Here is a 14,803-nt window from a genome sequence, read left to right on the forward strand (position 1 = left end):
TGTGAGAAGGTTCTGGTCCAGTCAGATGAAGTGTGGGAATGAAATGGCAGTTGGAACAGTAGGAGTTCACAAAAAAATAATTGTGGAGTTTCTGTGCTCTTGAATCACTAGCAATGATTGGTGGATTCAGATAGTTGAAAACTGAAAGTTAGGGTGTATGGTTATGTTGTGTGAAAGAAGCAATTTGAATGGTTTAAAAAAAGTCACCAAAAGCAAAAATACCCTGTATAGGCTGCTGTATTGACAGGTCAAACATCCTTGCTGAGTTAATTTGCAACATTGTAAGATAAACTTTTGAACCTTAGAGTTCAGTTAGGAGGGAGTTGCTATGGGAACAGATAGAAAGGTTTGAGAGGGGGATGGGTGTTGGTTTGAAAATAGTGAGGGAAGAGTTTTCATTGGTTGAATTAAGGCATATGTGTACAAAGATAGAGATTTTCTATGCCAGTCTTGGTTTCAGTGTATTGAGAGCACACCTTTTCCTCTGCTAAAGAAAAATTGGTGTGTGTGTCTGACACTGTTTTCAATCTCCAAAAGCATTTCTAAAGGTAAGTAATGATTCATTTAATTTAGATAGAGATTTATTTTCTCTATGGAGAATATTTGGAAGCAGATAGTTATGTTTTAGAAGTGAAATTGTATGTTAGTATATAAGTCCTGCGCAGTGTTTTTTACATGTTATTTAAAAATCGATTTTGGGTGCAAATGAATGGTATTTTTATTTGGCTTTTTTTATGATTGCCATGTGCAGTTGATGCATGACTTTAAACATGGGTAATAAGTGATGCACTGGTGGCGCCAGGCTTTTATAAATGAGGCTCTGATTTTGTTTGATGATATTGAGTGGTTTTAGTTAGGTTCTGTGCAGTGTTCCTTACATGTTATTGAAAAATCGATTTTTGGGTACAATTGATTGGTATATGTATTTGGCCCTTATTTATGAATGCCATGTGCAGCTGATGCATGACTTTAAACATGGGTAATAAGTGACGCACTGGTGGCGCAAGGCTTTCATAAATAAGGCCCTGACTTTGTTTGATGATATTGAGTGGTTGTACTTAGGTTCTGTGCAGTGTTCCTTACATGTTATTCAAAAATCGATTTTTGGGTGCAATTGATTGGTATATGTATTTGGCCCTTATTTATGAATGCCATGTGCAGCTGATGCATGACTTTAAACATGGGTAATAAGTGACGCACTGGTGGCGCAAGGCTTTCATAAATAAGGCCCTGACTTTGTTTGATGATTTTGATTGGTTGTACATAGGTTCTGCGCTGTGTTGCTTACATGTTATTGAAAAATCGATTTTTGGGTGCAATTGATTAGTATATGTATTTTGCCCTAATTTATGATTGCCATGTGCAACTGATGCATGACTTTAAACATGGGTAATAAGTGACGCACTGGTGGCGCAAGGCTTTCATAAATAAGGCCTGACTTTGTTTGATGATATTGAGTGGTTGTACTTAGGTTCTGTGCAGTGTTCCTTACATGTTATTCAAAAATCGATTTTTGGGTGCAATTGATTGGTATATGTATTTGGCCCTTATTTATGATTGCCATGTGCAGCTGATGCATGACTTTAAACATGGGTAATAAGTGACGCACTGGTGGCGCAAGGCTTTCATAAATAAGGCCCTGACTTTGTTTGATGATATTGATTGGTTGTACTTAGGTTCTGCGCCGTGTTCCTTACATGTTATTGAAAAATCGATTTTTGGGTGCAATTGATTAGTATATGTATTTTGCCCTAATTTATGATTGCCATGTGCAACTGATGCATGACTTTAAACATGGGTAATAAGTGACGCACTGGTGGCGCAAGGCTTTCATAAATAAGGCCTGACTTTGTTTGATGATATTGAGTGGTTGTACTTAGGTTCTGTGCAGTGTTCCTTACATGTTATTCAAAAATCGATTTTTGGGTGCAATTGATTGGTATATGTATTTGGCCCTTATTTATGATTGCCATGTGCAGCTGATGCATGACTTTAAACATGGGTAATAAGTGATGCACTGGTGGTGCAAGGCTTTCATAAATAAGGCTCTGACTTTGTTTGATGATATTGATTGGTTGTACATAGGTTCTGCACAGTGCTTCTTACATGTTAAACAAAAATCGATTTTTGGGTGCAATTGATTGGTATATGTATTTGGCCCTTATTTATGAATGCCATGTGCAGCTGATGCATGACTTTAAACATGGGTAATAAGTGACGCACTGGTGGCGCAAGGCTTTCATAAATAAGGCCCTGACTTTGTTTGATGATATTGATTGGTTGTACTTAGGTTCTGCGCCGTGTTTCTTACATGTTATTGAAAAATCGATTTTTGGGTGCAATTGATTAGTATATGTATTTTGCCCTAATTTATGATTGCCATGTGCAACTGATGCATGACTTTAAACATGGGTAATAAGTGACGCACTGGTGGCGCAAGGCTTTCATAAATAAGGCCTGACTTTGTTTGATGATATTGAGTGGTTGTACTTAGGTTCTGTGCAGTGTTCCTTACATGTTATTCAAAAATCGATTTTTGGGTGCAATTGATTGGTATATGTATTTGGCCCTTATTTATGAATGCCATGTGCAGCTGATGCATGACTTTAAACATGGGTAATAAGTGACGCACTGGTGGCGCAAGGCTTTCATAAATAAGGCCCTGACTTTGTTTGATGATATTGAGTGGTTGTACTTAGGTTCTGTGCCGTGTTCCTTACATGTTATTCAAAAATCGATTTTTGGGTGCAATTGATTGGTATATGTATTTGGCCCTTATTTATGAATGCCATGTGCAGCTGATGCATGACTTTAAACATGGGTAATAAGTGACGCACTGGTGGCGCAAGGCTTTCATAAATAAGGCCCTGACTTTGTTTGATGATATTGATTGGTTGTACATAGGTTCTGCGCCGTGTTCCTTACATGTTATTGAAAAATCGATTTTTGGGTGCAATTGATTAGTATATGTATTTTGCCCTAATTTATGATTGCCATGTGCAACTGATGCATGACTTTAAACATGGGTAATAAGTGACGCACTGGTGGCGCAAGGCTTTCATAAATAAGGCCTGACTTTGTTTGATGATATTGAGTGGTTGTACTTAGGTTCTGTGCAGTGTTCCTTACATGTTATTCAAAAATCGATTTTTGGGTGCAATTGATTGGTATATGTATTTGGCCCTTATTTATGATTGCCATGTGCAGCTGATGCATGACTTTAAACATGGGTAATAAGTGACGCACTGGTGGTGCAAGGCTTTCATAAATAAGGCTCTGACTTTGTTTGATGATATTGATTGGTTGTATATAGGTTCTGCACAGTGCTTCTTACATGTTAAACAAAAATCGATTTTTGGGTGCAATTGATTGGTATATGTATTTGGCCCTTATTTATGAATGCCATGTGCAGCTGATGCATGACTTTAAACATGGGTAATAAGTGACGCACTGGTGGCGCAAGGCTTTCATAAATAAGGCCTGACTTTGTTTGATGATATTGAGTGGTTGTACTTAGGTTCTGCACAGTGCTTCTTACATGTTAAACAAAAATCGATTTTTGGGTGCAATTGATTGGTATATGTATTTGGCCCTTATTTATGATTGCCATGTGCAGCTGATGCATGACTTTAAACATGGGTAATAAGTGACGCACTGGTGGTGCAAGGCTTTCATAAATAAGGCTCTGACTTTGTTTGATGATATTGATTGGTTGTATATAGGTTCTGCACAGTGCTTCTTACATGTTAAACAAAAATCGATTTTTGGGTGCAATTGATTGGTATATGTATTTGGCCCTTATTTATGAATGCCATGTGCAGCTGATGCATGACTTTAAACATGGGTAATAAGTGACGCACTGGTGGCGCAAGGCTTTCATAAATAAGGCCCTGACTTTGTTTGATGATATTGATTGGTTGTACTTAGGTTCTGCACAGTGCTTCTTACATGTTATTGAAAAATCGATTTTTGGGTGCAATTGATTGGTATATGTATTTGGTCCTTATTTATGATTGCCATGTGCAGCTGATGCATGACTTTCAACATGGGTAATACGTGACGCACTGGTGGCGCAAGGCTTTCATAAATAAGGCCCTGACTTTGTTTGATGATATTGAGTGGTTGTACTTAGGTTTTGCGCAGTGTTTCTTACATGTTATTGAAAAATCGATTTTGGGGTGCAATTGATTGGTATATGTATTTGGCCCTTATTTATGATTGCCATGTGCAACTGATGCATGACTTTAAACATGGGTAATAAGTGACGCACTGGTGGCGCAAGGCTTTCATAAATAAGGCCCTGACTTTGTTTGATGATATTGAGTGGTTGTACTTAGGTTCTGTGCAGTGTTCCTTACATGTTATTCAAAAATCGATTTTTGGGTGCAATTGATTGGTATATGTATTTGGCCCTTATTTATGATTGCCATGTGCAGCTGATGCATGACTTTAAACATGGGTAATAAGTGACGCACTGGTGGTGCAAGGCTTTCATAAATAAGGCTCTGACTTTGTTTGATGATATTGATTGGTTGTACATAGGTTCTGCACAGTGCTTCTTACATGTTAAACAAAAATCGATTTTTGGGTGCAATTGATTGGTATATGTATTTGGCCCTTATTTATGAATGCCATGTGCAGCTGATGCATGACTTTAAACATGGGTAATAAGTGACGCACTGGTGGCGCAAGGCTTTCATAAATAAGGCCCTGACTTTGTTTGATGATATTGATTGGTTGTACTTAGGTTCTGCGCCGTGTTTCTTACATGTTATTGAAAAATCGATTTTTGGGTGCAATTGATTAGTATATGTATTTTGCCCTAATTTATGATTGCCATGTGCAACTGATGCATGACTTTAAACATGGGTAATAAGTGACGCACTGGTGGCGCAAGGCTTTCATAAATAAGGCCCTGACTTTGTTTGATGATATTGATTGGTTGTACTTAGGTTCTGCGCCGTGTTCCTTACATGTTATTGAAAAATCGATTTTTGGGTGCAATTGATTGGTATATGTATTTGGTCCTTATTTATGATTGCCATGTGCAGCCGATGCATGACTTTCAACATGGGTAATACGTGACGCACTGGTGGCGCAAGGCTTTCATAAATAAGGCCCTGACTTTGTTTGATGATATTGAGTGGTTGTACTTAGGTTTTGCGCAGTGTTTCTTACATGTTATTGAAAAATCGATTTTTGGGTGCAATTGATTGGTATTTGCATTTGGCCCTTATTTATGAATGCCATGTGCAGCTGATGCTTGACTTTAAACATGGGTAATAAGTGACGCACTGGTGGCGCAAGGCCTTTAAAAATAAAGCCATGAGTTGCTATTGTATAAACTTAAATATGTTGCAATTTATTGTTTATATTGTTTGCTTTTTAACATTACTTTGTTGTTTGCTAATAGTGGTCTTTCATGTGTTTTTTTAACAGAACAACAGATTCAAATCAACTTCTGAAAAGCAAGCAAAAATGCCTTCAAGGCAAAGAAATATCAAAAATACCATACGGAAAAGGAGAACATCAACAACAGAGTTTATGGAATCCTCTTCAACAACTACTTCAAAAAACACCAGAAAAGCTTCTGGTAAGCCAATTAAGTCTTTTCTTCGTAACATATGTCGTAGGAAAAAAAATGAAATTGCTAATGTGAATATACAGAAAAAGTCAACAAATCTAAAAAGGAAAGAGAAGCCCACAAAAAATGTTTCCATTGGACCAGGAGAGAAGAGAATGGTTAGCAATAGAAGAGTAAATGTTTTTAGGGACATTCGTAGGCGAATGTTTCGCAATAGGGTAGTTTTAAATTTGCTAAAAAATGAAAAGAAAAGTAAACTAAAAGCTGCTTTTTACAAGAAAAAGAAAAGTGTAGAAAAGATTGTTGATCAGGCTTTTGAAGTTAAGAAAAAATTATTTATTTTAATAATCAATAGAATTAGGATACTTAATAAGGCAATGGATGTTTTCAAATCGAACAGTAGATGGAAAAGAATTATTAATCGGAGTAATTTTTGTGAAGTATTTTCTGGTGAATGGATGCATAGTTCAAGTTCTGAGCCTTTTTTTAATGAGGAGAGTTACTTTCAGGAAAATGATTTGGTGCATGCGGTTGACACCAGTGGTCGTGCCTATGAGGTGAAAGATAGTTGTGTGATGGAAAAAGAGAAACTTGTACCTAGAGATGCAGAAGAGGTGTTAGCTGATGAAGTTTTAGGGAGACGTACTAAGGGTCCAGTGTACACATGGAAATGCAGTAGTATTTGTAGTGTGCGACAGGAATCAATTGATTTGCTTCGAAATTTCTTACGTACATATAGTAAAAAAAGTCTCAAACAAAAAATGAAGATCCTGCAAGAGTTAGATCCTTGCAGAGTGAGAGAAAGCACAGGTTTGCAAGGGCATTCACTAGCATGTCTTTCTAGAAAAGTTTGTCGGAGTGTTTTTCATCATTTTAGGATGTTAGCAGTGCATCATAATAACGTAAGGAAATTAGTGAGGAAGTTGTATTATGCAAAAAGTCCTGCACTTAAGCTTAAACAGTTAAATAGTGCTCTTTTGCATGGATCTGAAGTGGATGTGAAGACTATTTGTGAAGAAATTGAGTTTTGTTATTTTGGGAACAAAGAGGACAGTGTAGAAATAGATATAGTAATGGATGGTAATGTAGAAGATAATGGACAAATTTCAAGTATTGAAAAGTTTGATGAGGAAATTATCAAGTTTAAGGTGAAATCAAGTGAGAGGCCTAATGTAACTTGTGTGTGTTGTCGACGGACTCATTATAAAATTCAGACTAGGTTAGTTGATTTATATGCAAAAAGTGAATTGGAAAATAATAGTGAATGGGAGGATTTTGTAAGTTATTTGTTGGTGGAGAATTCTTTTGATTTGAGTTTGGATCAGCGTATTTGCACTTATTGTTTGAAAAAATTAAATGAAAATAGAATGCCTGCAAGAGCAGTTTATAATAATCTTCAGTTGATAGATATTCCTTCTGAATTGATGGATCTAAATACTTATGAATCTATTTTGATTCAATGTGTCCATCCTTTTCAGGCTATTGTACGCATGGAGCCTAAGACAGGGAAATTGCCTCCATCAGATTTACTGAGAGGATTAAAGGGAAGAGTTGTTTATTTGCCTCTAGATGTAAAGAAAAATATTAATACAATTGGTGTAGAAAGAGTAGAAGAAGATCCTTTAGTTATTCTAGTTAATGGGGTTCCAACAAAGAGTAAGAAAATTTGGCAAGATTTAGTGGATGTTAAAAAAGTCAAGAAGGCAACGTTGTATTTAGTTAAAAACAATGAGTACTACAAACATGTAAGTGTTGGAGTTGAGGAAACAGCTACAGAAGAAGATAGTGATTCTTCAGTTGGTCAAATTGAAAAAGTTGATGTGTCTAGAACTGAAGAAATATATGAACATTATACTGTTCATCCTTTACATTCCAAAGAAGTAATGGGAAATGCAATTGACTTGTTTCAAATGAAGGCAGCAAAAGGAAGTCCCATTAGTGTATGGGAAGAAAGTTTGGAAGCTCGTTGTTTTCCACAATTATTTCCAACAGGTTGTGGTGGACGATATGATGATCGACCAGTTCAAATTCCTGCAGCTGAATACCGGACTCTAAGATTATATGCAGAAGATCCAAGGTTTCGTCAATGCATTCCATATTTATTTCATCTACTGTTTGAAAGTGATTTGTCTGGGCTTTCTTATGCAGTTAATCATATATTAAAAAGTGGACCTCATTTGCAAAATGTATGTGCAAGGGACTTTATGGAGAAAGTTAATCTGCAAGACAGTATTTTGGAATCTCAGCTAATCAATCTCATGGCATGTCAACGTGGAACCAATGAGTATTGGTTTCGTCGTCATGGAGAATTGAAATGTATGCTAAGAAACTTAGGAACTCCTACATGGTTCCTCACTCTTAGCTGTGCTGAGTATGCATGGGACGATTTACTTCAATTTCTACGAGAGGCAAATGAAAACATACCAAATATAGAATTGAAAACACCAGGAGAACTGTGTTCTTTAGATCCAGTGAATGTTTGCAGATATTTTAATCATAGATTTGAAGCTATGATGTCTTTTATTACCAACAAAAAAAATCCTCCCCTTGGAGAGGTTTTGGATTTCTTTTGGAGGAAGGAATATCAAGCGAGAGGTGCTCCTCATATACATATGTTGTTGTGGATTAAAGATGCACCCAAATTTGGATCAGATTCAGATGAAACAGTGATGAGTTTCATTGAAGAGTATTCAACATGTGCTGTTCCAAAATCTACTGAAGAAAACAATTTAAGGCAACAAGTTTTACGTTTTCAATCTCATCGTTGTGGAAAGTACTGTCGTCGAAAATTTAAAAACAAGGAAAAGTACTACACGAAATGTCGTTTTGCATTTCCTCGACCAGTGATTTCTAAGGGAAGAGTAAATAATTTGATGTCATCTCTACGACATACTGTGACGAGAAAATCTCCCAAAAACACATATAATTTGAAAAGAAATGAAGAATCTAAGTACATCAACGATTACAACCCAGTGATTTTATCCATGTGGAATGCTAACATGGATATTCAGTTCGTTGCTGACAACTCTATTGCTGTGGCTCGATATGTGACATCTTACATCACCAAAAAAGAAAAGACAGAACTGAAGGAAATGTGGGAGGACATTTCACATGAAAAGAGTCTAAGCAAGAAATTATACAGTTTCAGTCTGAAGATGTTGTCACATCGAGAAATTGGAGCATATGAATGTTCTGATCGGTTATCATCAGCAAGTCTCTATGCCAAATCAAGAACAATCATTTGGGTGAGTCTTGGTCTTGCTGCCACACGAAACCGAGTTTTGAAATCTGTACAAGAAATTGAATATTTGGCGGAAAAAGAACCAAACAGTACAGATATTTTGAAGACAAATATGTTGGATACATACTATCCAAATAGAAGTACTCACCTTGAGAACATATGTTTGTATGAAGTTCTTCAAAACTACAGTTATAAGAGGAACATCACAGAAGATATCAATAATGGAAAATATGCACTCATTGGCTATGAAGGATGTCTAGTGAAGCAGAAAAAAGGCCATTTGATTAATCATCGAAAATTGAGTTGTGAAGTTCCAGACAAAAGAGAATTTTACTACTTAGCTCTTTTGCAACTCTTTAAGCCATGGCGTACAGAAGAGGAACTACTTGGAGATTTTCTCTGTTATGAAGACTCTTTTAATGCAACTAAGGATACCATAGAATGTCCTATTTTTCTAAATTATCTGCAAATGTTGAATGAAGAAATGGAGCAAGAAACCACAATTGCTGAAGAGATAGCTAGAAACAGTTCTCAAGATAGTCAGAGTTCTACTTCATTGAGCCAGGATCCACTAGGAGGACCAATTATCCAAAATGAAGCTGCCACTGCCATGGATGAGGTGGAAAGAGCTATGGAACAAGCTCAAGAGGATGGAGTTAACTTAGAAGATTTGGTAACGCAACTAAACATTGAGCAGAAAAAGATATATGATGAAGTCACAGAGCAGATTGAACATGGATTCAGACATGAGAAAAAAGAGTGCTCATGTATATTATTTGACCCTGTCCGACTGTATGTAAGTGGAGAAGCGGGGACAGGAAAAAGTTTTCTAATTAAAGCCGTTGCAAGTTATCTGCAGAAAAGGACTGATTCACCACTGTCTTGTGTTGTAACTGCTCCAACTGGTCTGGCAGCACATAACATTAAAGGGATTACTCTACATCGTTTATTGATGCTGCCAGTTGAACATGATAATAAATTGCATTACAACAAGCTATCTGGAGATGCGTGTTCTGAAGTTTCAAGAGTCTTGAAGAAAATGAAACTTCTTATCATAGATGAAGTAAGCATGGTCTCAAATCTAATGCTTGCTTTTGTGCATTTGAGAATGCAAGAAATTCTTAAAACAGACTATGATGTGTTATTTGGAGGAAAACACATTATTGTTTTTGGAGATCTATTGCAGTTGACTCCAGTAAAAGGACAACCAGTGTTTAAAATGCTCACGCATGAAGATACCAGGAAGTCCCTTGGAAGCATTGGAAATGTTAATATATGGCTAAATTTTAAATATGCTGAACTGCTTCAAAATATGCGACAGGCCAAGGATGAAGATTATAAAAATATTCTACAAGATGTAAGAATTGGAAAAATGACTGAGAAAGGTAAAAAAGCTTTGCATAGTCGATTAATTTCAAATTTGTATCCAAATGACAACATTCTTCCAGAGAATATTTTTAAAAAAATGACTGAGAAGAAATCTGGGATATGTTTGATGCCAACTCTGCAAGAATGTTCCATCTTCAACCAAAAAATGTTAGACTTAGAAAATGAAGAGATTGTGAAACTAGAAGCAATAGATAAAATAGAGCATATGGGTGCAACAATTGTTTTGTCAGAAAATTTGAAAATTAAATTGCATTCATTGGAGAAAAGTATTTCAAAAACAGCTGGTTTTGAAAAGACTCTGAATGTGTGTTTAAATTGTCGTATCATTTTGAGAAGGAATTTAAATGTTGAAAGCGGTCTGGTAAATGGAGCAATGGGTTATGTTGTTGATTTTGTGAATTACAGAAATAGAGATGGAATTGAATTTTTAAAAATAAAATTTGATGGCATTGAACAAGTACAACAAATAAGTCGTTGTTCTGCTAGATTTTTACTTGTAAAAGACTTATATGTTCGCCGAAAACAGTTTCCTGTTTGTTTGGCGTATGCAGTGACAATTCATAAATCTCAAGGTTTAAGTGTAGATAGTGCATTGGTGAACATTGGAAGATCTGTGTTTAAAGAGGGTATGGCATATGTGGCATTATCTCGAGTCAGAACTTTATCAGGATTGTATTTGATTGCGTGTGATGAGACAAAAATTTGTGCAGATCTAGATTGTGTTAAAGAATACAATAGGTTAAGAAGAGAGTATGCTCCACATTTGCCTCAATATCCTCTGTTTGAAAAACGTGTGGTAGGCCGAAAAAGAAGAAATGAGGATAATTGTAGTGAGGTAGTTGCAAAAAGACAAAAAGTAGAGAAAACTGTAATTGAAAACAGGAAGAAAAAGAATTGTGGAGAAAATGTTGTTGGATTTCAGTTTGAAAACAGTTCTGGTGTCAACTGCTATGCTAATGTAGTGGTTAATGTTGTTTTTTTTCTTAAAAGTTTACAAGAACAGATTGTTGAAAATCGGGATCAAAGATTGTGTGGTTTATTGAATTCTGTGTTTCAGAAATGTAGCAGTGTTACAGCACAAATAGAAAGTGTAACAGAAATTCGAAATATTTTAGATTTGTGTTCTGGTCAAGATAAATTTTCACAGAACATTCAGCAGGATTGTCAGGAATTTTTAATGTATATGTTTGGTGTTTTGGAAGATGAAGGTGTAGATGTAGATAATCTTTTCAGTCTTTCTTATCAATGGCAGCATGACTGCCACAATTGTAGTTTATCAAGTACTACTACAATAGACACTGAAAGATTTATATATTTGACTTTACCAGACTGTAAATCAGTGTCTTTTAAAAATCTAGTTAAAGCAGCAGATCATAATATGGTGTGTACCCAATGTAACTGTACAATGCTGTCCACATTATTTATACAAAGGTATGGGCAGTATATCATTTTAGTTTTCCAACGATGTAGACCTGATGGAACTAAATTGACAACTTCTATCAAAAATTTTGTGGCTTCTCAGTTATCAATTTCTGGAAGGACCTTTACAACTGAAGCTATTATTTATCATGATGGACCTTCGACCACCTCAGGACATTATACATGCTACTTAAAATCTGAAAATGGATGGAGTTACTGCAATGATTGTCATTTAACTTATAAACAACGTTTGCCTTATGACTCTACAAATTCTTATCTAGTGTTTTTAAAACCAAAGTTTTAGTAAAGGGAATTGGCCTTTGAAGACGGGAATAGTTAATAAAAGTTAGTTAGTTAGTTAGTTAATCTAATATTTGAAATTATTTATCTCATGTAGATACTTTAAGTGGATCTCAAAGTAAAAAATACTGATATATCTGACACAAATTGGCCGTGAGGAAAATGTAAGATATGATGTTGTTAGATCTTTTTTCATAGGAAGTTGATGAAATCGAAGTTATAGAGCACAGGAGACTTTTTTCACCAAAAGGACCTTCACTATCTGCAATCTCATGTAGATACTTTAAGTGGATCTGAAAGTAAAAAATACCGATATATCTGACACAAATTGGCCGTGAGGATTGTGTATGGTATGATGTTTTTAGATCTTTTTTCATAGGAAGTCGATGAAATGGAACTTATAAGGAACAGCAGACTTTTTTTCTACCAAAAGGACCTTCACTATCTTCTACTTGGCCTCATGGAAAAGTAAGTGAATCAAAGATTAGTGTACATATATGAGATGTATGTTTGAATGGGTTTTTTTAAACACAATCTTTTAGATTGTGTTTTTTTTTTCCCGCTGTTATATGATGAAGACTTTGAACTCACTAATTTAAGTGGAATTCAATATATTCTGAGAACAGCAAAAATAAATAATGTAACATATTGTAGAAGTTATTGTGTTGTTTGCTTTATGTAATTTATATTGTGTTCACATTATTATGCACTCATTTTCTTCTTCACCCTTATTTACCTCTCTTTACTAATTTACACTCTTTTTTCATTGCTGTTTCTTTACTGTACTTCATTCACAACTTCTTAATGTAATAAGAACTATCTGCATTTCCTCAGTTCCTTCCACCACTTTTTATCTTTTTTATATTCACTTAGTACCACTGCTTTAGTTTCCTAACCCTCTTTCTCTTTCTCCATTTTTTTTTCTTTCACACTCATTGTACTGTAGTTCAGTTAGTTCTTCCTTTTGTCTTTCTTTTACTCTCTCTCTTCTTTCTCTCTATTACTCCCCATGTGTTGCCCTTATTCACTTATATGTACCCTGTTTCACCCCTCTTTACTTATATTCACTGATATTTACTTTCCCTCAATCACTGCTATTCTTTTCCTCTGATTCCGTCACTACCTGTCATTCTCATACTTATCTGTCCTTCTTTTTACTTTCAATATCCATTTATATTCTCCCTTAACCTCTACTTTAGTGTTCTTCCTATTTCTTCTTTCTTTTGCTCCCTTATTCATTTTTCTTTTCTCAGTTACTTCCTTTTAAACTTTTTATCTGTCTTACTATCTATTACACAGTCACTCCTTCATTTTTTTTTTCTTTTTTTTTGTTAGTGCGCTGACGGTACGCGCACGGGTGCGCGCACCGGAAGCGCACCAAAGTGAAATATAAAAAAAAAATATTTTAAATTAAAAATATTATCTCAATATACATTATAGTGTTCATTTTTACAAAAACATACTTTAGCAATTCACTAAAAAACACATAGGTATGAGTCTGTATAGAAAGTTAGGAATTAGCATTAAAAAAACCTATGAAATTCACTGAAAAAACCATAGGTTTCACACCAGTTATAGTTAGGAATTAGCATTTAAAAAACCTATGAAATTCACTGAAAAAACCATAGGTTTCACACCAGTTATAGTTAGGAATTAGCATTTAAAAAACCTATTAAATTCACTGAAAAAACCATAGGTTTCACACCAGTTATAGTTAGCTGGAAATTTTACTGATATAAAACCATTGAAATTCCCACGTTATAGTTAGTCGGACTCACTATAACTTGCGCGTACAATGCACTGCTGATGACATCACTCATGACATCACTGATGAGATCATCCTTGTGACAGAGTGACAGACCTAATTTCAGTGTAATGTAACGCTTGAAACACATATTCAAAAATAGAAACAAACATTTTCAAAAAAATGGAGATACCCAAACCAGTAACAACAACCAATTCAGTAATTCCACCATCTATATACACATCCACTCATTCACCAACAGTTCTATATAGTCACTCATATATACTCACTCATCATATGTAGTGATACACCTACACATCCTGTTACACATCAGCAATCATCCAAAAGTTACTCACACACATACTCACACATGCAAATAAACTATTGAACATCCATTTATTTGCATATACATTTATACACACACTGCCACCTTACTTCTAAGGAAACTTACCCATACTTACTCTCTTAAACAATCACTTATAGAAACACATACTTATTTACACAGGAACTCCTACAATCTCTCACTATATATACTATACTCACTTATATACATCAATACTCACATATACTAGATTAAAACATATGTCGTTACTAATGAAGACACTAGTGAGACAGTCATTCACTCACTAACACACACATATATACACTCATCCACCCATACAGTCCTGCACATATGCTGTCTTCAAAACACATACAAACAGTGAGTCAGTCACCAACCCCATGCAGCCACTTATACACAAAGAGAAACACTGATACAAACATTTAAATATTTAAACAATACTCGCTAATATATGTATTCACTAAGATACACTTAATAAGCCAGTTACCCAACCAATTTTTTTTAAAAAAACATCCATTTACACACTTATTTAAACATTTATTCTTCCATCGACCTTTACAAATACATATATAAAACAAATTTATTTTTCAGAAAGACACACATTCACTGGATGGTCTCATCAGTGATGTCATGAGTGATGTCATCAGCAGTGCATTGTACGCGCAAGTTATAGTGAGTCCGACTAACTATAACGTGGGAATTTCAATGGTTTTATATCAGTAAAATTTCCAGCTAACTATAACTGGTGTGAAACCTATGGTTTTTTCAGTGAATATATATATATAT

The 14,803-nt window shown here is 35.2% G+C and overlaps 1 protein-coding gene across 1 annotated transcript; it reads left to right on the forward strand.

The window, feature by feature from the left end:
* The first annotated feature begins 443 nt into the window (after positions 1 to 443).
* On the forward strand, positions 444 to 12,861 carry LOC147684811 (uncharacterized). Its single transcript, XM_086942392.1, has 2 exons — positions 444 to 548; positions 5,440 to 12,861. The coding sequence occupies exon 2, from the start codon at positions 5,479 to 5,481 to the stop codon at positions 11,935 to 11,937; it is 6,459 nt and encodes a 2,152-aa protein (XP_086798518.1). The 5' UTR covers positions 444 to 548; positions 5,440 to 5,478; the 3' UTR covers positions 11,938 to 12,861.
* The last annotated feature ends 1,942 nt before the right edge of the window (positions 12,862 to 14,803 follow it).

Source organism: Lissotriton vulgaris, chromosome 10, assembly GCF_964263255.1.
Source record: "Lissotriton vulgaris chromosome 10, aLisVul1.2, whole genome shotgun sequence".
In the NCBI taxonomy this organism is placed as follows: Eukaryota; Metazoa; Chordata; class Amphibia; order Caudata; family Salamandridae; genus Lissotriton; species Lissotriton vulgaris.